The sequence below is a fragment of the Pagrus pagrus genome, assembly GCF_965226575.1.
Source record: "Pagrus pagrus genome assembly, chromosome: 22".
In the NCBI taxonomy this organism is placed as follows: Eukaryota; Metazoa; Chordata; class Actinopteri; order Spariformes; family Sparidae; genus Pagrus; species Pagrus pagrus.
Genome location: NC_140204.1, coordinates 3,980,624 through 4,006,370, shown reverse-complemented (window position 1 = coordinate 4,006,370; position 25,747 = coordinate 3,980,624). Strand labels below are relative to the sequence as shown.

Sequence of the window (25,747 nt, the reverse complement as noted above, 5' to 3'; positions counted from 1 at the left end):
TTTAATTTATATTTGAAAAATTCAACACGATGAGAAATTACTAGAATAATATATTGTTAATTTGTATCTATAGCAATATTTAAAAAGCCAAGACAGTTGTTTTACAACACTTAATATCTCATTGCATTCCCAAAATAAAAAAGAAACATCATCTGGATGAAAAAAATCTTCCATCTCCGTCAGAATAAGATGTATTTTAACCCGTTCAACAAGTTCAGACTCAATTTTAGTAAGACGGCAGCGGAATATTATAATGTTTTCTTAAATATAACTGCATTATTGTCCATGAAATATCAAATAATGGAAAGTAAAAAGTAATTATTGATTAACTTTATGGAATAAATTTGGATTTGTTTTTGGATTTCATTTCATTTTTACTCTACTTAAATATTTATATTGTACTTTCGTTAGCTAAAATATTTAATTGTGTCATATTTTTTACTTGTATTTTGTGACTTTTTTTTTTATTTTGCCTGTTGTGTCTTCTTTTTTTCTTTTTTTTAACAAATTACTTTTTTAATGATGCAAAACTGCTTTTAATTGGGAATTAAATTTTCCATCATTCCAACAGAAATGCAGATAGTTTGTTGGCAACAGAATTTCTTGTTTTTTGTTTTTATTGATTTGACTTTTGTAAAGTCTTATCTTAGCAAAGAAAAAAAACAGCAAAAAACAAAACAAAAACAACAACATTTCATGGATGTAGTTGGCAAAAAATACAATATGTTCCTCAGAGATGTATAGAAGTAAAAGTAGTAGCAAAAAAGGAAAAACTTCAGTACAACTCCCTGAAAGTAGTACATAAGTACCTTACATTTGTAAACTAAACTTTCCAACACTAATCGGTGGATTGATAAACACACATGCTGGTGACAAGTGGACAGAAACACCTGCAGTATTACAACAGAAGGTGGCAGTAGACATCCTGATGTGTGAAGCTGACATTTACGCACTCTGTCGCTCCTCCCCTGAAGTAGGCAGTAACCAGCACGTCATAGCTGGTTTGCTCAACACTTTGTGTCGCTGCACTCTCACAGGACGTGTGTGTGTGACTGTGTGTGTGTATGTGTGTGTGTGTTTGCAGTGTGTTCATGTCTTTCTCTGCTGCGGACAAACCGCCTCTTCTATCGGATATATCTGTTCACCGCTGCCTCCAAGTTTGACCTGTTTGTTTTGGGGAGTTTTGTTGTTTTGTGGGTGAAGCTCGAAGAGGAGGTGAAAAAAGAAAGAAGGACTCAGAGAGAAGAAGAAGAAGGAAAAGAAGAAGAAGAAGAAGGAGTAGAAGAAGAAAAGCAGAAACCTGGAGGAGGAAAAGGGCGTTCATACTTCGAAGTAACCATGGAAGTTCCTGGTATGCAGGTGAGCAGAAAGGTGAACGTTTGCTCGCCTGTTTTTATCGTCTAAACCAGTTTATCCACAGCTGAGTGTTCACACAGTGAGTCTGCTGCTCCACACTCACTTTATCTGCACTGTGTGCTGCTCAGGCCTCTTAAAACAGCTCCATAATGTTCAGTTAACAGCTGGACGTGTCCCTCAGCTGCTCCAGCAGTAGTTTATACTGACATTATGGTGTTTGAATATCTTGAGATGACCTTTTAACACTCACATAATGACTTATAATGTGACTCTGGTGCTCCACAGTGACTTTATAGTGATTTTTAAGGTGTTTAATCTCTTAAATTAACTTTTTATATTCATATAATGACTGATCATGTCACCTACTTCCTTCAAAATGAGTTCATAGTGACATTATGATGTTTGAATGTCTTGAGATGACCTTATAATATTCACATAATGACTTATACTGTGACTCTGGTGCTCCACAGTGACTTTATAGTGATTTTAAGGTGTTTAAATCTCCTTAACTAACTTTATTATGTTTATGTAATGACTGATAATGTCACTTACCTGATCCAACTTTAGTTTATAGTGACATTATGATGTTTAAATGTCTTAAGATGTCGTTAAAATAGTTCTATGGTGACGTCTGTGGTGTTGTTGTTACTCTATATTGACTTTACAGTGACTTCATGGCATTTATGTCTTCTTCAGATGTCTCTGTCTCTTACTATTGCAGTGTGACGCTAGTGCTTCATCAGGACTCCAGACTAACTTTATGGTGTGCCTACCTTTTTCATTTAGGGGCACCAGCACATAGTTACTACTATACTATGAAAATATTTTATCGATGTTTGGCTGCTCGCACCACTAAAACAGTCGAAACCTGGATCCCAGGAGATTGACTCTGGTGCTCCATCAGGACTCCAGACTAACTCTATACAGTGGTTGCACTGGTGAACCTAACATTTTCATCAAGGAGCACCAGCACATAGTTCAGGTTCACCAATAACACGTTATAATTACATTTCTTAAAACATTATGTAAATGATTGTAAACGTGCATAAAGGTGCCTCAAAAGTATTTTTATAGGCTACATTCTTCGTTAATCAGACCTACTAAATTTTAGGTGCACCGGTGCAACCAACAGAGTTTTTGGTCTCTCCTGTCAGATGTTTGGAGTCCTGTCTGTACTGAGTTTATATAGTGATAGTACGATATTTAAATCGTAAAGATTTCCCTTTATATGTATAGTGACTTTTATGAGAATGCCATTGTCCTAATGGTGTTTGTATCTCATAAGATGTTCCTTCAGTAATCCTTTAGTGACTTATAAATTGACTTTGGTGTCTCCTACTGGGTTTATAGTAATCTTATGGTCTGTAGATGACCCTACGATATTCATATAGTCACTTATTATATGACCCTGGCACTCTGTACTGAGTTTATAGTGATTTTGTGATGTTCACATCCCTATAATACTCACATTGTAATTTATAACGGGTTTCTCGGTAGCTTTTGTTGTTTCTATCTCATAAGGTGTTGCTTTAGTCGTCATGTTGTGACTGAAATTGTGAAGCTGGTACTCCAACCTGAGTTAACGACACTTGTGTTTCCATCTCTAATGACACTCCTGTTGCCTTCCTAGAGCTACTTATTATTATATTTCTTAAATGTACTCCTGTGTGTGATTCCTTCACCTTCACGTTCCCACATTGAATCTGAGAGCTAATTTTAAGGTTATTCATAGCTCAGTATCTTTATCTTCGTTATACGTGCTATAACAGGGCCGCTCTCATAAGGAGCTAGGTGTGTCTGTGTTATCTCTATGATAGTCCTTTAGTGACCTATATCGTTTCTGTGTTGCTCAGAAATGACCTCACATCGTTAAGTATCTTTTATTGAAGTCACTACAGGATATTTTGTTCTATATATAACATTGGATTTATATGATGACCTATAAAATATGTTCTATGGTGTAGCTGGTTGTTGATTACTGATGGTTAACCTGTAGATAGGCTGTGTTCCTGCCTCTGAACAAGGTGTGTAGGCTGAGTTAATAAGCAGGTTAAACCCTCTGTTCGGCCTCCTGTTTGGCCGGCTCTCAGGTGTGTCTACCTGTGGGACTGGCTGCCTGACTGGAAGCTCACTCGCTCTGCCTGCTCTGTTCGTCCCAGGTGGGCGGGGCGGAAGTGGTGGAGACGAAGGCTGGTTAAGTCAACACGCACCTGACACCCGGCAGCAGCTGCTACAGCGCCGAGGCCGACAGATATGTCTGTTGTACCTGTGAATACAACTGATGATGGATAAAACTTGATTTACCGACTAAGTGACGGATGATATACTGCAGTTTTGACAGTTATTTTGTATTTTCCAGCAGAAATACCTTACTACTGGAATATTTGGCTGTATGTCTACATATATAATCAGCCTAATCATTTGGCCTATGACTATTTAAAGCTGCTATAATCTAGAGCTGCAAAAATGAGTTGATTAATCTAATCAGAAGAATTAAAATTTAAAGCTCATTTTGATTAATCTTTTCATTTAATATCAAAATCGTGACACCCCTGATAATAAATAGTTTTATATTAACAAGATATCAAATGATGACAATGTTTTAGCGTCTTTCAGCTCATTGTTTTGGTTTTAGAGCTTGCAAATGTACCATTTTGACACAACAGATGCAACAAGCAGCTGTTTTTGCCCAAAAAAGCTCCATTGTGCGGTTTCTGCTCGGCACAAAACAGCAGATAGACACATTTAGCTACTAGATTTTGAACATAGCTGCTGAACAGTCAGATATTGTCCACAGGAGATGGAGGAGACCAAACACGGAGCTAAAAGGAGGGACTTAAATCCCAGAAATGCGACTACTTAGTCATTTTAATGTTTGTATCTGCTGGATGTGCAAATAGGCAACTGTTTTGCTAACATTTCCTCGGAAGACCAAAATGGAGTAAATATTGGACTTGGCATTCAACAGTTGTCCTGAAACATGACTCCACATAAATGCTCAAACCTTCCCCATACCAGCTTAGAAGGTGATAACTATGCCTGCAACTAATGCTGGTTTAATTATTAATTCATCTGTCGGTTATTTTCTTGATTAATTGAATAGTTGGCAATTGATTTAATAGTGGACTAACTAATCAATTAATCAAATCATTGCAGCTCTTTTTGTCTTTATCAACACAGCCTTTAAGGTCATGAAGTAAGGAAAATAATCCTGAGCTGTTTAAAGTAGTACCCTCCACTTACTTCACATCTGTGTCATGTTGTATTGTTGTGGACTCTGACCCGAGATGTCACAGTTACATTTTGTACTTTGGACCTCTGAACCACCAGTACGCCTCAGTTTGTCCTTGTTGTTATCAATGGTGGTGTTGGGAAACCCCAGCACTGTAGAAAATGTTTCATAAATCCGATATCAGACTGCTGACGCCTCTGTGGGTTCTTGGCTCATCACACATGCTGTATGCTGGTTTTCACATCCGTCTCAGAAGAAGTATTACATAACGCAGAAAATAAGATTGATGTAATTTCGAAACTGTGTCTTTACACAATTTGTCCAGCTGACTTTGTTATGTACAACGCTGTTACAGTCTGATAATTGTTCAGCTGTAACACTTCTTGCCTGGAGCACATCTTAGGGTTTCCCACAGTGAGTTTTAGTGCAGGCAGCCTGCTGAGCCTGAAATACAAACCACCTCTGCCAGCGTCAGAAGAATTTCTACACTTAGATGAGCATTATCCCTCAGACAAAAACAGCTGAGGCACTACATGACACAGCGAAGGCCAAATCCTTGCTGTCTTCAAGTAACTGCATTGATCACAGGGTGCTGTTCATTAGGGTCTATCTGATTTATTGAAGGAAGTTACATTGATTTTGTAATCAGCAGTGTGTCGCAATGTTGGGTATAAAGGAAGCTCTGTTTTTTTTAAGAAGTGCAAACTGATTTCCTATGGGAAACCCTGTGTGGGTGAATACATGAGTTTCTGCACCGTCAAATATCGACACAGGCTGCTAACATCAAGGACCAGTCAGGTTCTGCTCTCGACTGTCTCAAATTCACTGGTTCTAGCCAGTGCTCAAATATAAGGGTTTGCTATTTACCTCTGCCAAAGAGGTTATGTTTCCACCCGTGTCCGTTTGTTTGTTTGTTTGTTGGCTGGTTAGTTGTTTGGTTGGTTGGTTGGTTTGTCAGTTGCTTGGTTGGTTGTTTTGTCGGTTGGTTGGTTTGTCAGTTGGTTTGTTGGTTGCTTGGTTTCTTTGTCGGTTGCTTGATTTGTCAGTTGCTTGGTTAGTTGGTTGACTGGTTGGTTGATTGGTTGGTTTGTCAGTTGGTTGGTTGGTTGGTTGGTTGGTTTGTCGGTTGGTTGGTTGGTTGGTTGGTTTGTCAGCAGAATAACACATAAACCACTGACCCAATTACTTGCAGAGCGTTTTTCAACATGTATCTTGATGGAAAAAAATCAGGCTTATTTAGGAGGCTGGCATCTATGAGTGAGTACAAAAAGATCCTACATCTGGTGATTTTAAATTATGGCTAAGCAGTTGCGGGTGCTGTAACATTTAAAGTGATACAGGGCTATTGAGTTTGATATTGGATATGGCTTGATTAAATGACTGTTGGGCCTCTGTGGAGGTATGCACTCTACCGAGTGCCATTCTAGTTTTCTCTGTTTTTATATCTTTGAAAAGTACATTTCTTTTATTTGAAAGTTGATGGTCAAAAAGCAAATTTTAGAGCAATTTTACACCAAACTTTTTGACTCCTGTTGTGCTGCAATTAGGTTCACATTTGTCGCTTTAAGTGAAATGTATTGATTACTGTTGGATGGATTGCCATGAATTTTTGGCGCATGTTGCTCGTAGGATGAATTGTAATGTGTTTCATTATCCCATCACTGTTCATCTAGTGCCACCATCAAGTGTAAATTTAATGTTATCTTTTAAATGTGTCCAATACTTTGTTTTGTAACCAGATCACCTGCATACATAATGGCGTGTCTATCAACCTAAAGAAATACAACACTCTAACATCATCATCGTGAGCATGTTTGTTTTTAGTTCATGACATCATACTTCCTTGGTTTAATAGCAGAGTAATGGAAGCCATTACATGCTTGTGAAAGATGATGTGACTGAGCTTTGCTGCTGTGACACTGTGACACTTGATGTGATGGCTCTGTGTCCTCTACAGCTGATATGACGTACTTAAATTTGACTTTTATTGTTTAACTGATTGGCAAGAATGACTCCACCTGGTGAGGAGCACGGAAACACATTTTTATTGATCCTTATCAACCCGTTTTGTTTTTACTATCCTGGGTGTCAGTGGACATTTTCACTGTCTGGTGATGGTTTGATGCTAATAGTCTAACAGTCTATTAAAGTCTAGTTGACCTCTGACCCTCTTGAAGAAGGGAAAAACTAATAAGGCTCCAATTAAGGGTTATTTTCAATATCGTTTACTCTCTCGATCATTTTCTCCATTAACTGATGTCAGTGAATGGTGAACAATGTATTGCTTCGTCATTTAATAGTTGACAACTATTTGACAAATTGCTGCAGCTGTAGTTGTAAATCAGTGTGCTGTGAACAGGTACAGTACGTGCAGGTAGTTTATGACGTGGCAGACATTGTGGGGAAGCCATCTGCAGGCGTGTCAACAGAGATGGCTCTGATCAAAAACCAGGGAGTGTCTTCTTCTTCGTCTTCTTCGTCTTCTTCGTCTTCTTCGTCTTCTTCTTCTTCTTCTTCTCTTTGTAATTTTACGGCTGCACCTTTCCAGAGCTCTCACAGTCGTGACATAATCACAGGCTCCACCAGACTGGAACGTGAAAGACTCTTCACTTTGCATGTGTTTGTTTCTGGGTGAGAACATTTCAGCAGCCGACCAGACTGCTTGTAAGTTTTGGCTGCAGATGGTGAGTCAGATTTTCTGTGTCTGAATCATAGTAGAGTGTTTTGACTCTGCCGTGCTCCTTTTTATTTTGCTTGTTTACGCTCATATTTTCCTGAACCGGAGTTTCAAAACAGAAGTCACATGGTCTCATAAAAGGATCCTCTATTGGAGAGAGTTTCAGTCACACTACACATCTTTTAAGTCAGATTGGGCTGTAGGTTGAGATCAGGCATGTGATGTTTGTAGCGGAGCTAAAAGTGGAAACGATCTAACAATCGGGGGTTACGGTGACGTCTCGGCACGGTGGCTAACCCATGATGACCCCATTCTCTCCCTCATCTTTGTGGTTTGAAGTTTGGGATCTCTCCTGTTTGATTTAGGGATTGGATCGAATAGTCATTCAATTATGAAAATTAAAATTATTCATGCTATGACTGTGGTTTTGTCTCAAAAAAATATGCTTTCCCTTATTTTTACCGGCGCCTGGAAATAACATCTTTTAAATAATCATTGAATAGTTCCCACGGTTTATCAGTCGCTTTTTGAGACTTTTGGGCGCACGTGCAACCAAAACAGTCGCACCCTGGAGCCCTGGAATAAGCTGCAATTTTCAATTAATATTTCAAGGAGGACGATTATTTACTGCCACTCTTTTGACCACCACTTGAGGCCAGGCCGAGCCAACACGTGTGTGAGAAAGCCCCAAATAAATACCAAAAAGTTGAAGAGAAAAGCTTCCCCCTTTAATGTTGTAATGCTAAGCTAAGCTAACCGGCTGCTGGCTGTGGCTTCATAATATTATTCCTTCATAACTTGAGAGCTTTTGATCATTTTATCACCGACAGAGATTGCTGCTCTGGTTTTTAACCTTTAAGTTGAAAGCAGGTAACAAACTTTCCTCAGATATTTTTTAAAAAACATCCAGTTTGAATGAACTTCAGTGAGTTTTTGGAAAAGTTGACTCAACAGATCATGTCATGTCTCTGTGTTGAGCTCAAAACGTAACAGGAAACGTTGAAGAGTGGTGAGATTTTCACATGACGCGGCTCTGCAAAGGTCATTTTTGAGAATGCCGTGTTTGTACTTCCTCCTCCCGCAGCTGTGACCTCTGACCTCTTGCACACACACACATAGAGCTTTTCTGTTTGGATATTTGGACACCACTTGTTAGTAAAAACATGGATCCCTCTGCCTCTCTCACTTACTCACTCGCACACAGAGTTTCCATTGCCTCGTCCAAGTTTTCCTGGGCAGCTGAATGTTTGCATGGAGCCGGCAGACTTCACTGACCTCTACGACTCAGCTCTGCCTCTTTGTTTCTATCGGTGGAGCTCTGACCTGAATCTACCTCTTATCACCAGTGTTTCCCTTATCAACATGTAACCTGCAGCTGTAAAACCCTGTTCTGTGTGTGTGTGTGTGTGTGTGTGTGTGTGTGTGTGTGTGTGTGTGTGTGTGTGTGTGTGTGTGTGTGTGTGTGTGTGTGTGTGTGTGTTAAATGCTCGGCCTTCATTTGAACTAATGTGATATAAGATGTGCTTTGAGGTATCTAGGGCACATGGAAGAAACTATAAAGGGGAGACAGGTAGTTGAGATTTGTTTGTTGTAGTGTCTGTACAACATATACTTGTGTACATGTTTGTGTTCAGCAATGTCTTGAAATGTTATATAATAAAAAACTTGAACGTCAAAGATTTTTTGACCAAATCGGGAAAACCGGAGCAGTTACATGAATTTAGATGCTGAACATAACTGATGCTTTTGAATAACTTGAAATGAAACCACAAGATTAAAGTCATTTGTTCTTTATTATCTTCTTTTTATGTTATTGGAGCTTATAATACTAAGGCTGAACTTGAGGGCCGTCCACACCAGGAACATGACTATAAATAGACTGTTTTCAGAAAAAGAGAAGTGGATGTCCGCACCACAAAGACGACGACGGTGGTGAACAATATCGTTGGGATCACTTTCAATTTGATGAACAAAGAAACACTGACAGCCAATCAGGATCCACCTGAGTTTGGGAAATGACTCTGGTTGTTCAGACTGACCAGTCAGAGGTCTGCAGTGTTGTAACGCCACCTTTTAGTGTCAGATCAGTGAGCTAGGTACCACAACAGAGAAAATGGGACGGTATAGAAAAGGTTCTTTTGGTACTATCCACAACTTTTAATAATAGAAATGCAAGAATAAACTGAACCGAACTGAACTGAACCAGGCTATGATGGGGTGTCTGAACATAGTTTCGTCCTCACTGATGCTCTTAGATGATCGCCGGGATAATGGATGTTAATTCATAAAAACGTGTGATTTAAAGTTTGTATTCAAATTTTACCAACTTTGTCGAGTAGTCATATCTGATTTATGGATAAAAATGGCAATCGCATGACTAAAAGTTTCAAGAATATGCTGATTAACATCCAAGAAACATCATTACTAACAAGACTGGTTATGTTTTCGTCCCTGTCATCCAGGGCTGAACACTTCTGATTACATTTGTAACTTTATTTGTCAGCCAGCAATGCTAAACATTTGTTCAAATGTTAGAAGTTGAACTCTTGTACGACAGTTGATGTGTGAATCCAGTAATACTTTATTCATGTTCACACCACAACCAGCTTTCTCAGCGAGCGCTCTGCTTCTCGACTAATTACTTCTTATGTTATAATTTTCCAGTATACCTCCTTGAGTTGGAGCCGGGAGATTTTACAGAAAAAGGCTTTATCTGTACGAACAACGTAATCTAAACACTCTCTTGACATTGTGGCTTTAGTCAAACATTAACGTTAAACACCTTTTTAAATCTGGAAAGTAGGTTTGTTTGCATTTGTGTAGTTCTCCTTGAACGTCCGTCACAGATAAGCGAAAATTAAAATTCCCAGACTGCCTGTTGTTTAAAGGTTGTTTGAGCTGCAGTGAAACATTAACTTGGACTGTTTTTGATTACAATTTCTGTGTAGAGATCCAGAGTTGATCTACAGCGACAGCTGTCTGTATGGTCTGTAACGATTGAGCGAGTGTTGAATATTTAACTTCCTTCTCTCTGCTCAATGTTGTTTTTTTCACCTCGCGGAGACAGAAAAGGTCAAAGGTTAACCTCTCAGGTTTATATAGTCCCTCTCGCAAATTCAGTTTCTGTTTTTAGTATTTATACGCTAAACCAAAAACTTTCACCAGTTTTAGTCGGTGGAGGAAAATGAATCATTTCAGAGTTTCCCACAGGTTGAGAATTAACTTGTTGTGGTCGGTTGCACGCAATATGATGGGAGGGTTCAGTAGTAATTTAAAATAAATATTTACATTTCTAAACATATTCAAGAGATCAGAAACACTTCACAGTTATTATTATTGCCTTTTGTCATGTGCCTATTTAATAATAACAATAGTACAATCTTTATTTATTTAGCACTTTGCTGTGACGAACAAGTAAAAGCAGGAAACTCAGGAAGACAATATTACAGAATAAACTGTCACCAGTCACGTCAAACACAAGGAAGCCTCGTCTGAGGTGAAGTTCAAACAAGGAGGCGGAACAGAAAATGTAAAAACACAAAAGGACAACATGAGTCATTGCAAGTAGAAGGAATAAAAGCCAACTAACAGGCAAAATCAAGGAAAGGGAAGGAATCGAGGAAAAGTGAGGGAATTCAATCAATAAAGGACCATAGAAGGACGATATCACATCAGAGGAAATAAGAACAGATAAAAAAATTAAGAGCAGTAAAATGAATATAACAATAAATCAATAAAAGCAGTTAAGGACGGTAAGAAGAGGACATCACACGAGAGGTTTAAAAACAGATAAATAGACGCAGTGAAAAGAATAAAACGATAGAAAGATAAAAATCTACGATGAACCTGTCTGGATGTTGGAGCTGAATGTTATTAGAATAAGAGAGAGAGAGAGACGGTCCATAATCTCTCGTTCAGGCCCTCCGGGGGAAGCCCCATTGTTGGATCACATTGTTACATCATAATTGATATCTTAACACTTCCTTATTGGCATGAAGTGAAACATGCTGCATGTGGTTACATTTCCCTTGGATGACACTCATGGGCACATAAACAAATAGAAGCGATAATTAAATTAAAGGATATTTTCTGTGCGTTGTTTAGTGGTTGTGTCGACCAAGTAGCGATGCGCCAAATTTAAATATCTGAGTATGAAAAACAGTTTTGAAATCAAGATTACAGGTGCAAATATTGTTTTCTACTCAGTGTCGATTAACCCGCTATTCTTTTATTGTCTTATCGGTCGGTTTTGTGTTCAAAATGTGCACTGACCCAGATGTTTTAAATACTTGTGACTCATTAGACCTCTGATCAGGTTTAAAAATAGACAAGCTGTGCTGGGAATTGCTTGTCAGCTTAAAGGAAGGGAAAAAGAATTTCAGCATGTTGTCCTGTAATTAGCGGTTGTAAAAAAGCCATCAGGAGATAACAGGATCTGATAAAGACTCTCTGCAGACGCCCACACACTTGTAAGAAGAGGTTCACCAAACCAGAGCAGGTGGAAATGTGGGCAAAGTTTGTTGTGTTGATGGGGAAAGTTGTTTACTACTTTACAGCTGTATCATGGTGGTGCAGGTATTGTTGTTGTTATTAAATAAAGCTGGTCTGTTTTAATGTGGGAACATAAGCTGTATGTTGAGCTGAATGCTAACATCAGTATGCTAACTATCAGTATGTTACCATGCTAACATTGAGACACATGAAGTTTTTACATTTTTTAAAAAACATGCAATTTCACAACATTTCAAACCAATATAATAGCCATATATGTGTGCAACAAGGTGGAGAAGCTGATAATAAATAAACAACATTAAAAAGCTTAATGATAAAACTTGCTAAAAATGTCGTCTAAGAACAAACTACAACCGTTAGTTTGGGGGAAAAAGTCATTTATATAGTTTCGATACTCACCACCTTGATTTTACATCCATTCAACCTAAAAGAAAACCCTGATTATAAAAGTTATAACAGTTTAGCCTCTGAGGAACATGAATACGTTGACCAAATTTAATAGCAACCTATCCAATACTTGTTGAGACATTTCACTCCAACACAACCCTCATGGTGGGACTAGAGGAAAAGAAATACGTATCAATCCACTTAACAAAATGTCATGTAGTTTAGAAAAGGCAGTAAAAAAGATGGCACCGCTCATATTGACATTCTGTGAGCTGCTAACATACAGGAGCAGCTCTACAATGTTTAAGTTACGGGTTTTGGTGAGTGTTCAACGAAACAATGTCACTAGTCTGAAGTTGAAAAAATATCTTTTAAACTGACAAATGTGTGATTCATGACAGAGTTCAAACAGGATCAATACATTATTTGTCTCTCTTCATTCACTTACATACAACTTTTTCTGAAATAAGGTCCCATGAGGGGAAACCGGAAGTAGCGTGACTTCAGCTCTCTGTTGGATCTATAACAAGCTTCAAACTGGACAGAAGTGGTCAACCGACGGACTGCTAGTGTGGCTATAAAGAGTTACAGTGAAGAACCTCATGTCAAAGACCTATGTGTGCGTTGTTGCATTCAGGAATGCTCGCTTTTGAAATGGGTTGGACTCTCCTGCTTCTGTGATGTCTTCTGGTTGGATGTTTTTTAATAAGGGACCTTTTTATTGGAAGTTTTGCTGAAAATATACTGTATGTGGCAGTTAATTGCTTCACTGCAGCAGTGTTTTTGGTGTCTTTAACGAGTCCACGTGAGCTGGGAACTTTCATGTGCACGACACACTAAACTACTGCTGTTCATAAAAAGCCCCAAAAATAAAGAATAATAACAATTCAAACAAAACACGTAGGACAGTTGGGGCTGAGAATTGTTTAAAGATGTGGTGTTTTGGATAGGTTGCCACCAGTTATTGCTTGTGTAACATACCAGTTCAATGATTTTTTCCTCTTTCACTTGTGAGTTGACAGTGTAGCAAGACAGGAAGCAGAGACAGGGGCGTATGATATGCGACACGTATCAGAGGTCGAACAGGGGATGTTGTGGTTAGATGGTAAGCACCTTAACCAAGATGTACAAGGGTGTCCTCACACATTACAGATACTACAATACGTTATTGAGACTTTTACTATCTACTTTGTGTTTCTTTGCTATTTTCTATAGTAAATTTGACATTTTTTACATAAAATATAATTTAAAAAAACTTAATTTCTCATCTTAGAGGTGTGTTTTCAGTTATGGATCATGTTGTATTGTACGGCAGATGGTAGTTTTTTTGAAAATATTGCGTATAGCGATTGCAGCATTGTCTTCAGAAAGCTTTTGTATTATTACATTGTGAGTTACACGGTTAATCTCCTGTTATCGTCTTATATTTTCTCTCTGTTCTCCTCTCGGCATTCATCGTCTCTCATCTTTACTTCTTCTGTTTTCTCTCCGTCTCTCTGCACCGAGCTAAAAGTATCATTAGACACTAACCACTGTATTTGCTGACAGGGTGTGGCAACATTGTGGGCACTGTGTGTGTGTGTGTGTGTGTGTGTGTGTGTGTGTGTGTGTGTGTGTGTGTGTGTGTTGTGACTGTTCCTTTTTTTAGTTCAGAGGAAACTCACCCAGCATCATAGGGATATCATATGCTTCTGTGGGTGTGTTTATTAAATGTTCTTTCAAGCAATTATTGGAGTTTGACAACAAAATGTGAGCATGTGTCATAGTCTGTGTGTGTGTGTTTGTGTGTGTGTGTGTGTGTGTGTGTGTGTGTGTGTTGCTCTGACTTGCATAACAAGTGCTTGTTGAGGCCATGATGGCAGCACTTAAAAGACTGAAACTCTCCACAGTTCAGACTGGCAGGGAGTGGAGCAGCTCTGCTGTGGTGATAAACTAGATGTTGTTGACATGTGTATGTTGCATTTTCTGTTATAATGGAATCTATATCAACACAATTGGCTTGAACATTTGGGGTAAACAACTGATAATTGAATGAAAACAATCGTGTATTTTATTGCGTTCTGCGAAGTCTTTTCTTGATTCACCAATTGATATGTTTGTTCTTCAAACAGTGTCAGAAATTGGGGAAACATTGTTTATTACTGGTCTCTTCAAATGTCCAAACCCTATAGATGTTCAGTTCACTGTCATGGAAGATAAAGAAAAGCAGCAAATTCTGACTGTTGAGAAGCAGGAACCCAAGAATGTGTCGCCATGTTTCCTAAGCGATAAAATGAAATATAACTCAACAAAACGGTCGTGTTTGTCTTTTCCACAATCGCCTCTTGTTTGGTCGAAATGAATCCTCAATTAATCAAGTAAGATGTGAACATATTCCTTGTCCTATATGCCGCTTTCACCCACTGTCGATGCCGCTTCCTGCCTCCCTGGTCCCTGTTTGCTGTGTCTTCTCGTGTCCGCGGAGTCATAGTTGCTGTAAATCGCCTCCATACTTTATTCCCCCAGTCTTCAAACTGATCTCCAGCTTTCTTTTTTGTTTTTTTTGTTTTTTTAACACTTTGGATGTTAAGGTGCTTTTCTCAAAAACTAACTGTAAGATTATTCATGGGATGATTAATACAATTTGGATGACTATTCACCTTTTTCCCCTGGTGCCACCCTGAGACTAAAATTTTCCACTCCCCAGAGGAAGAACCCTTTTGATTTCTATCATCATCATAGTGACCTTTCCCCTGCTGCCACCTGCAGGACAAATCAAAGAAAATACGACATTTAGACTTCCTTCCTCAGTAGTTACTTTGAAGATGTTAATGTTACAAAAATTCTTTGAAAGCTATGATTATGAGTATTGTGGGGAGCTTATCGGGAAACGGTACAATTGACGGTGCAGTTCACGTTTGTGAACTCGTCAGTGTGACGTTTATTCCTCTGAACTCGCTGCTTTCAGGGTTTTACAACCACAGCGTTAACACAGAGTGTAGAGTTAGGAAATGAATGTAAGTCAGTGGAAAGTCGTCAGAGATAAGTATGGTGTGTGTGTGTGTGTGTGTGTGTGTGTGTGTGTGTGTGTGTGTGTGTGTGTGTGGTCTGGCAGCTGTGTGTGTTCAGTTCCTGTTATCTTTAACTGTCATGCTTGCTTCCTTCTGTGTTTTTATGGGTTTTTTGAGCGTGTGTGTGTTATGTATATGTGTGTGTGTGTGGTGGCTTTGTGTCGCTCTGTGGTGACAACATGGCCGTCGTGTTGCGAAGCTTTGTGTGTGTGAGGAAATAAGAGTCAAAGTTTCAGGGAATGTGATGGTAACTATGTACTTACACTTTGCATATCTAAAAAAAGAGATTTTACCCACATTTTTGTTATCTACTTTGCAATTTTATTTTAATATGCTACATAATACTATACTCACTTCATACTATATTTATATGTCTCTGCATATTGATTACAGTTGTATGTGCATTTTTTTAGAAGGATTTGATTAAACTTGTCTCTTCTCTTTGTTTTCTGTCCTCTCAGAGTTCTCAGATCGATCCGGAGGAGCTGTTCACCAAATTGGATCGCATCGGAAAGGGATCATTCGGAGAGGTGTGTGTCATCGTTCACATTTAATTTCTTCGTAAACCTAGTTGATTGTGTTGATGCTGTATTTACTGGGGCTAGCCCTGACTAAATGTTTTCCTCGTCAACTCTTAGTCATTAGTTCAAGCCATTAGTCATGATTAATTGATTAATCGCCGTTAACTGATACATTTTTTGCCATTGTCGCCTCAGTTTGGGTTGGATTTTGGTGCTAGCTGTTGAGTGCCGTAATTATAATGAAGCTTCACGGCTAACTGAGCTAACTCGCAGCCTAATATTTTTGTCCCTGACATCTAGATGAAGCCCCTGAATGAAACGTGAGGGTTTTTTCTTCAACATTGTGACTAATGAAAACTTCTTGTTGACTATTAGGAGTACTTACTGAAGTATTTTAAAACTAATTATCTGTTTTTATCTTAATTCTTTCCCTTTCTTCTCTTCGGCCTTCTCCGTCATCCTTTGACCCTCTCACTTTGTCTCGTCTCGACTCTTTTCTGATCTTCTTTCCTCCTCGTCCTCCTGCAGGTGTTCAAAGGCATCGATAATCGCACTCAGAGCGTTGTCGCCATCAAGACCATCGACCTGGAGGAGGCAGAGGACGAGATCGAGGACATCCAGCAGGAGATCACAGTTCTCAGTCAGTGCGACAGTCCGTACATCACAAAGTACTACGGCTCCTATCTGAAGGTGAGACGCGCTTCATATTTACAGTCTTCTTTATGGGAAAATCATCCAGTTCCTGGTGAACCTGCAGCTCAGGGATGAATACTACAGTTTTTAAAAGCTACAGCAGCATTTGATTCAATTGTTATCTGTGACTTTATTTGTGTTTTCAGTCAGTTTAGAAAATAAGTTCTGTCTCTTGCAGGGCAGTAAACTATGGATCATCATGGAGTATCTCGGTGGAGGTTCTGCGCTCGACTTGGTGAGTGTTAAAGAAGCTTCTAGTCAGATTTATTGATCGAATTCAGTGACATTAAATGAAAATAAGATCAGTCATGACATGAAAAGCTTTTGCCACAATCTATTGATGTATTCCTTCACTTTAGTCAGAATGACAATCCAAAAAAAATCAAAACTTTGTCAGAAATCTGGGCCGTACTGTTTGCTGAGGGGGAGATTGTGAGTTCAAACAATCAAAATTAATTAAAATGGAATTAAAGTTTGTTTTTATAATAAATATTCCACAGTACTTGTGATCAGATGTTGTTCTCGGTTATGTAATGTATTTATGTGTTGAGTCTTGTCTTGATTGAAACTGAACAGGGTGTGTTTGAACTCCTTCATTCAGCCTCTGGCGCGTCAGTGAGTGTTTTATATCTGTGTCATCACTTTATTTGTGTGTGTGTGCGTGCAGCTGCGGGCGGGTCCGTTCGATGAAGCTCAGATTGCCACCATGCTGAAGGAGATCCTGAAGGGGCTCGACTACCTTCACTCTGAGAAGAAGATCCACAGAGACATCAAAGGTACGGACGGGACTCAACGCTGCTGCTGACTCGGATCGAAGATGGTGGACTTTCACCCTAAAATCAAAAATACATGTTTTTCCTTCCTCACCTGTAGCGCTGTTTGTCTATCTTGATTGTTTTGGAGTGAGTTGTTGAGTTGTGGAGATGTCTGCCGTCTCTCTAATTTAATACAACTGCCACTGACTTGTGGTGCTCAACGTGCCAAACGATTGATAAAAAGCACTACAGACATGATTTTGGGGTGAACTGTCCCTTTAACACAGTAGTCCAGCGATGTTACATTCACTTTCCTAAAATTTGCAAGAGACATATTTCGAAAAGATCGGACACAATCGCTGCAGCATATGTTGAGTTTTTCTGACTTTTAAAATCATGCATGGTTCAAGCTCCACAAACACTACATTTCCCATGATGCAACTCAAACGTAAGACCTTCCCCACATCCTCTAGTTTATAACATAAAGTGTCTCCAAGCCAAGATTCCCAAGAGCTTATCCAACTGTTTTCACTGACTGTGTTGAACTTCCTGTTACTTTTAAATGGACTTTGACTCATAAAATTGGTGGAATGCCCCTTTAAGATCACATGGACAGCACTCATTCACCCTCTGTGCCAATATTTACCCATCCAGATAGCTAAACTTCCCAAATTTAAAGTCATTATTTGTGGAATTTCTGACCTTGGTGCCCCCTGGTGGTGGAATAGAAAACACTGTTCCTACACAGGGTCAACAAAAGTACTACAAAGTGAAACGACCACAAGTTTAACCAGGATTTTATCTGTATACAACAAACAAACACTTTTGTTTTAGAATAATGTTAAACCTGCTCAGACCTGTGAGAGCTGACCAATCAGAGAACAAGGGGCTTTGGTAGTGGGGGTCCTTAAAGAGACAGGCACTCAAAGGGTGAATCTCACAATATGAGAAAAATAATCAATAAAGTATGTTAACATTTTCTATCAGACATCCAAAATAAAACTATGAACCTTTTATTTTTCAATAGCTGCCAACGTCCTGCTGTCGGAGCACGGTCAGGTGAAGCTGGCGGACTTCGGGGTGGCCGGTCAGCTGACGGACACGCAGATCAAGAGGGAAACCTTCGTGGGAACGCCGTTCTGGATGGCACCAGAGGTCATCCAGCAGTCCGCCTACGACTCCAAGGTAAGACACTACAAACGGTCAGATCTTCATCGTCCACATCGACATGCAAGAACAGGCTTTAAGTGGGGTGGTAGTCCTGTGGTGTTGTTGTAGGACACAGTGAAATTACTGTTTTTGTCGAAGGAGTCTGGTGGCTTTGAAGACAGCCTTAAAACGGATGTTTCTAGTTAAAGACAAAGATTTTACTCTTTAACAAAAAGTCTCTGTAGGGATCCTTTTATAGTTTTAATAGTTATGAATAGTTTTGAATTGAATTACCCTTTAGATTGATTTGGTGTCCATCAGACCATCAAAGAAAAGTAATTGCCAGCATTTAGTGATTTTTCAAACAAAAATGTCAAACATTTTCTGGTCCCAGCTTCTTAAATGTGAGGATTTGCAGCTTTTCTTTTTCGTCTCTGACAGTAAATGAAGAGTCTGTAGGTTTTGGACTGTTGGTTGGACAAAAGAAGCAACCTGAGGACGTCACTTTGGGCTCTGGGGAACTGTGATGAGCCCTGGAGACTAAATGATTCATCGATTGATTGAAAACAAATGTAGTTGCAGCCAAAAATCAAACTTTACATTTGTAAGGTTGAACCTGGTGGAGCTACACTAACTGTTTGAATATACAGTTCCTCTGTCGTCTTTGAAACGTGCAGCGATTTGGTTTGCGTATTGCCGTAGCAACGTGAGCCACGCGGCTTTGTTGTTGTGTCGGGCTTCGAGGTCGTTTGCATTGTTTCCACAGCGTTTCTGGTTTGATTTGCATCTAATAGAGACGTGCATTGTCCGCAATAAACTGCTTTTTTCTGGCTGTTATTTAAGGTTTTCTTTGACTTTTGACGTGACATGTTTGTCTTAACCCTCAGCTGTGGACGGGATTCCCTCGTCCTTCTCTTTTGTATGTGACATAAAGCAACTGCATCAAAAATAGATCTGACGAACACAATAAAACACTCGCTCCTTTACAGCTGCACCTGCTGCTATCAAACACACTCAAAAGTAAAAGGCTGCTTTAAATAATTGTACTGATGTGATCTCTAATAATAAAGTAAACAATTGTCTTTTATGAGGTTACATAATGATGTGACGTCTGCTGACCCGCTCCCGTCTTTGTTTTAATGCATGTCTGAGAAAGGTGTGTGTGTGTGCGCGCGAGTGTGTGTGTGTGGTGAGGCGTATCCATTAGGGTGTGTGTACTTTGGCTTGATTCATGTCGGTGTGTGTGTGACTTCTACGTAAAGTGTGTGTGCGTCTTCCCCTGAAACTGCAGATCCTGTGTGTCATTGTTATTAATTGGTCACGTTTTTTGCTTAGTCAGAGATCCTGTATTGATTTGTTTGGAAAGAGGGCTTACTCTGGACAGATTTGAGAAACCAAATCTTGTCTCATCTGTTTCTTGCTTTTTGTTGAATCTGGAATCTTTATTTTGGTGAATATTATTTGACAGTTGTCAGGTCATCAAACCAGTGAACTGTTGATCAAGATATGATTGTATAACAGTGGCAAGAAACTGACTGATCAATTATCGATTAATCAACTAACCGTTGCAGCTCTGCAGCTTTTATTTGGTATTAGCTGATGTTGATAAAGTTTGTGTATTGTAGTTAAGTTTTCTCAGGCTTTTTCTTTTCTAATTTGTGAAAGATGTTTTTCAGTGTTCTCTAAAGGGAAGTAAGATGACGTCTGACTTGTTGCAATATCAGAGACAGTTTGCAGACACCACAACAGTTACGTAAACAACAGATGTAACCTGACCCCCTCAGAACAAGCTTACAAAAAGACAGCCATTGTGCTGAAAGGACTGTGTGTGTCTGTGTGTGTGTGTGTTGTGTTTGATGCCTGATCTCGAGGCACAACTGTAGCTGCAGTCACACATCGCCATGTACAGTATTTGTGCCTTTCCAATGGGGACCATGTCGACTCAACCAGGCAGTATTTTGACTTTAAAGGGCGGCTCATTTATAATTTCACACTAGCAACAGATCAGTCGACTAACCGACTCTGCAGCTTCCCTAAGTGTTGTGGAGCTTTTAAGCCTCATTTAGCCCGCACTACCTCCTGAGCACACGGCTAACACACAAGGTTAGCAACTAGCTGGTGAACATAGTGGTGCAATAAGCAGCTAAAGAGACAGATATATTTCTTAGGAGTTGGTGGAGACCAAAAACAGAGCTAAAACTGGCAGTAATAATAATATTTATTAGGTCAGGTGACCATAGATATCATAATCAACTGTTTGCTAACAGGTGAAATGTGTTAATGTGTTCGTATTGTGCCACAGATTGGTTCCACCATCCCAGGAGATGGGATGAATGCTTATTTCAACTTATGTTAAGTATGAACAAACCGTAACTAAAAACCATAACTACCTCCTTTTCTTTGTAACCGTGGCTAATTTGTAGCTTCTGCTAGTTAGGTGTGTGTGTGTGTGTGTGTGTGTGTGTGTGTGTGTGTGTGTGTGTGTGTGTGTGTGTGTGTGTGTGTGTGTGTGTGTTGTGTGTTGTGTGTTGTGTCTCGCCACAGGCTGCCATATGTTCAGTGTGTAAAGTAATGGAGCCGACAGAGTTAACAGTCAAACGGTGACCGAGTGTCCTGTTGTAATGTGACCCTGAGCTGTGTGTGTGTGTGTGTGTGTGTGTGTGCGCGTGCTCCTTACCTGGGCTGCCACATGGTCGTTGGAGCAAGTTGAAACTGATGTGACATTCAACCTGTGTGCATGTTTACCCTCCGAGTGTGTGTGTTTACATAAGTGTGTGTGTGTTTGTGTGTGTGTAGGTGTAATCCAGGTTGACATATGGTTGGTGAGTGTCACAGCCGCCGTGCAAACCACCTGACTTTGTGCGTCTGTGTGTAACAAAGAAAAAGCTGAAACAACTCGTCAGTGTAAGTGTTTGATTGCTAACCGTCCTCATTAATTAACAGCTGTTGTTCTGACCGTCTTTGTCTCTCCAGGCTGATATCTGGTCGCTGGGCATCACCGCCATCGAGCTCGCCAAAGGTGAACCCCCGAACTCGGAGTTTCACCCAATGCGAGTCCTCTTCCACATCCCCAAGTCTCCTCCTCCGACGCTGAACGGAGATTTCTCCAAGAGCTTCAAAGAGTTCACCGAGGCCTGCCTCAACAAGGACCCCACTTTCGTAAGACCGACGCAGCCATAGATTCAAACTAATCAACCTTTATTGTTCACTTTTTACAATGACACATTTCACTATTTTCCCTTCTGTTTTGCTGCATATACATAAACATCTTTTTTAATAGTTATTCCCCTTTAAATCATTAAAATCCACAAAATAAAACTGATATTCTTCATACAGTGGTGGAAGGTAACGAAGTACATTTACTGAGGCACAGTGCTTTACTTGAGTATATTAACTTTATTGTATTTTATTCAAGAGGCTGAAATATTGAGACACAAAACAAAATTCACTAGAAAGATGAAACCTTATCTCTTACCGGAAGTATTAGATGCAGGAATTTGTTGCATAAATCCCAGAAAATACTTGTTTTGACTTGTTCCTTTGTTTTTTCATTCTGCTGTGAGTCATTCTTTGACGTAAACTACATTTTTATGTAGTTTTTTTAAGATCAGCATGTTTGAGTCAAGTAAATGTGGATCATCAGAAGGCAGCCGTCCTTCACTGTGTGAGATTAGAGTTGCATTTTGCTGCCCCCTGGTGGACTAACAGCTCCTCTCCTCTCTGCCTCTTTGTGATCTCTTCCTTCCTCCACACATAAACTATATTAAAAGACAACCACAGATTGTTAACGGTCATTCTCGTCTCTCTGCCGATTCCTCACGCAGCGTCCGACAGCCAAGGAGCTCCTCAAACACAAGTTCATCGTCAAACACTGTAAGAAGACGTCCTACCTCAGCGAGCTGATCGACAGGTACAGGAGGTGGAAGGAGGAGGGGCACAGCGACAGCAGCTCTGAAGACTCAGACAGGTAATCGGATTACTTTTGGTGTCAGGAGACTCTAGTTTAAAGAGGAAACGGGATATTTGTGCAGTGCATTGTGGGTAACTGTGTGTGTTTGTGTGTGTGTGAAGTGAGTCCAGTAATAAAGAGAACAACGAGTCTCCTGAATGGTCCTTCACCACCGTCCGCAAGAAGAAGACGGAGGGCAGGAAGGTCCTCAATGGAACGGTCAGTACAAGAACCTGTGTCTGAATATGAATGTATGTACTTAAACATATATATAATGTATATACATGTGCTTTAGAAACAGCTTATAAACTATATACATCTTGTTTCTCCCTGCTTAAAGTCGAGGGTCTCAGGACAGGACTGAGGCATGTGATTGTGATTTTGGGCGATATAAATAAAATAGATTTGATTTGAAACTACTGTATAAAAGTTTAAAACAGTACTTGTGGTAAAATTAGCATTTATTGTCATCAGCATGAGGAATTAATAGATTTGTTGTTAAGAAAGTGAGAGGAACAAGATTTTTTTTGTCAAGGATTTCATTTTATAAACTTGTGTGTAGCATTTGAAAATGTTTTTTTAAAGGTTGATATCCTACTTTATATTTTTGACACATGTGGTGCTCTTAAACTACACTGAATTTAATGCTCACTTTGTTTTTTCCCCTTTTCAACTTCACCCTCTTCCTCATCCTCGTCTTCATCTGTGCAGGGCCAGGATCAGCTGAGTAAATCTGCCAGTCTGACCACAGTCATCTCTCCTGTCTTCACTGAGGTTAGTAAACAAAAAGTATGTCATGAAATGGAATAATAATGACTTTATTAATATAGCATCTTTAAAAATAGTGTACAGAATCAGGAAAAGTTGAGATAAGTTAAAAAAAGAAAAAAAAAGGAGAAACTGAGTCAAAAATGAGTTATTGTCTTCTTCTGTTGTAGTTGAAGCAGCAGCACAAGGAGCACTCCGAGCAGCGATTGGCCATCGAGGAGCTGGAACGCAACATCCGATTGGCTGAAGACGTTTGTCCCGGCATCACGGACAGGATGGTCACACATATTATTGCCAGGTACCAGAAGTACGTTCGATACTTTCTAAGTCCGTTTCCTTTCATTTCATATTTGCGTCTTTAATTTGTGTTGTTTGTTTCCTTTTTCGCTGTTGTCATTGTTTTGTGTAGTTCCTCATCCGTAGTATCTTTCTGAAGAAGATGTCTCGTCGTCCTCCATCAGATCAGTTGTGTAACAAACGTCTTCCTCTCTCGTCCTCAGATTTACGACCAACTGAAGGACGGACGGATCGAAACAGGAAGTACGTTATGTGAAGAGAGACTGTGTCTCCGTACGGTGACGCTGCTGGATGATAGGAAAACTGAGGAGATTTGCTGTGCGATGTCTCCTCGCTGTACACACATCAACACATAAACACACACACATAAACACACACACACACACACTACTAATGTAATATATACGCTCTATGTATGTTCACTGCTGCTGGTTGAAGGCCTTTTTTTCCCCCCGCAGCTGGATTTTTTTTTGATCAGCTGATCTGAAGTCTACGTTGTCTGTTAGATTTGTGGGTCACGAACTTCTCCTTTAGTCCTCCTCAAGGTTTGAGTAATAAACAGACCTTTTAGTCTACTGAAGTTATGTCTAAACTTCTTAAATTACCAACATGTGCCTTAATTATTTATGCTAACATTTTTCTAAACGTAGACGTCACTTTTGTACGGAGATGTCTAAGAGGGTTCTCGTTCATCAGCAGTAGTATGTTTCGTGTCATGCCTTGACTTTGTAGATGTCTTTATGTTTGTTCAGTAGCACTTGAGACAGATTATATGCCAATATTACATATTTTTTGTTGTCTTCAGTAATGCTTTAGATTACAGCTCCCTGATCCCGGAAAAGTTTCGAAGTCTAAGACACAAAAATTGTTAGTCTGCAGGGTTAAATTTTGTAATTTTATCTCTGATTTTACAGAAATGGAAATTATGAATGCTATTAAATATGTAATCCTTGTAATCCTTACTCGCTGACGGATTTGTATGGAAATATTTAAGGTAACCCTAGCTTCAAAAACACACACGAGGGAATCATTTTTATTTCTGAGTTTCTCCAGTTAAAACAATTATAAGAACATACACCCCTTTCTTGACCCCTTTTTGGGAGCTACAAGCTTCTAGCCCGGCCCACCTTGCTAGCAGGTCAGCTAACTCGCTAACTGTTGTTGTAGCTTTTTCCAAAGTAACTAGCAAAATTTTGACTTGTGACTAAATCTAAAATCCTAAATTTTATGAAACTATTGCTAGTTAAGATAAAGTTATAACCACATTGTTTAGAATTGCTGCCAGTGTAGTTGTGTTTGGTAGCATCACACAGCCGTTAGCATCAGACTAAGTGGTCTAAATGGTGGAAATGGAGAAATCTTGACCTTGCCTTTGGTTTAGTAACTTGACTGTTAAAATTGTATTCTGGGATTCATTTTCTGGCATGTGTGTATTTAAATAAATATCTGTTTGGAATATCAGTGATGGAAATTGAACAACATTAACATTTTCCCGCATCTACAAACAAGCCACAAAACTGCACAAAGGTCTTCCACTCGCTGTCCTTTCTTATGCATCAAGTTTGGGAAAACATTGTTAAGGGCTATCAACAAGTTGATGCTTGACATAATACTTGATGTGTTAGGACACTGGAAAATAGCACAGGTCCGATGGGAGCTGTAATCGAAGGTATTACTGATAGTTTGTACCAAAGACACTATAAAACTTGGTCATTGTATATTTTTGTCTTTTTATATATCATAAGGGATACGACAATGCTTGTTGAGGGGGGAAATGTAAAATGAAAGATGTAAGATTTTACAGATACGTACTCTTTTTTTTTGTAGCGGGACTTAGAGTTTTATGAATAAATATTTAAGTTTGATTGAGAATCGTCTTGTGTTGCATCTGTTTACTTACTTCACTGTTTTACTTAGTTTCCATGAAATTCCCCAATACCCAATAATGTTATACAGTTATAAGAAAATGATACATTGGAGAACAAACCGGATTAATTAAATTTTTTGTTAATTTGACCACTGTTATCTTTGCATAATCCTTTATTGACAAATGCAGTTGCGTTATATAAACCACACAATCTTTGTTCACATTTTTCTACATAATTCACAAGAACCATTCATATAAAATAACAAATAAATACCCAGTTACATCAACCACAAAGTTATCCGATAAGTTTTCCAAACCTACATGACAAAACACTCAAGACCTTGTATTAATGTCTTGACAATTTTCTTTCTTGCCCCTTATCTCCTGTTTTTAGTGAAGTTGCTGTGTTTGAGATCCCACGCTTGGGATCGATTAAAGATTTTTATTTTAGCTGTTTCTGCAAAATGAAAACATTGAAACATCAACATTTTAAAGACTTAACGTGAACATCAGTTGAGCAAAAAGCTCAAGGCT

At 39.2% G+C, this 25,747-nt stretch overlaps 1 protein-coding gene across 3 annotated transcripts; it reads left to right on the top strand.

The window, feature by feature from the left end:
* Positions 1–1,012: 1,012 nt before the first annotated feature.
* stk26 (serine/threonine protein kinase 26) lies at positions 1,013–25,218 on the top strand. 3 transcript variants are annotated; one of them, XM_084344803.1, is made up of 12 exons: positions 1,013–1,359; positions 15,676–15,744; positions 16,264–16,425; positions 16,607–16,663; positions 17,096–17,204; positions 18,211–18,368; positions 21,306–21,491; positions 22,157–22,299; positions 22,404–22,500; positions 22,993–23,055; positions 23,220–23,356; positions 23,550–25,218. In XM_084344803.1, the coding sequence occupies exons 1-12, from the start codon at positions 1,339–1,341 to the stop codon at positions 23,563–23,565; spliced, it is 1,218 nt and encodes a 405-aa protein (XP_084200929.1). In that variant the 5' UTR covers positions 1,013–1,338; the 3' UTR covers positions 23,566–25,218. The 3 variants fall into 3 exon arrangements, with proteins under 3 accessions (XP_084200929.1, XP_084200928.1, XP_084200927.1); XM_084344802.1 differs by having other exon boundaries at positions 1,013–1,371; positions 23,220–23,347; XM_084344801.1 differs by having other exon boundaries at positions 1,013–1,371.
* The last annotated feature ends 529 nt before the right edge of the window (positions 25,219–25,747 follow it).

Excerpts from the sequence above, each read along its gene's own strand:
- stk26 (XM_084344801.1), top strand. The coding sequence starts at position 1,339 with ATGGAAGTTCCTGGTATGCAGGTGAGCAGAAAG. Across the intron at positions 15,745-16,263 it reads GAAAGGGATCATTCGGAGAG|GTGTTCAAAGGCATCGATAA; the intron begins GTGTGTGTCATC and ends GTCCTCCTGCAG. Across the intron at positions 18,369-21,305 it reads AGTCCGCCTACGACTCCAAG|GCTGATATCTGGTCGCTGGG; the intron begins GTAAGACACTAC and ends TTGTCTCTCCAG.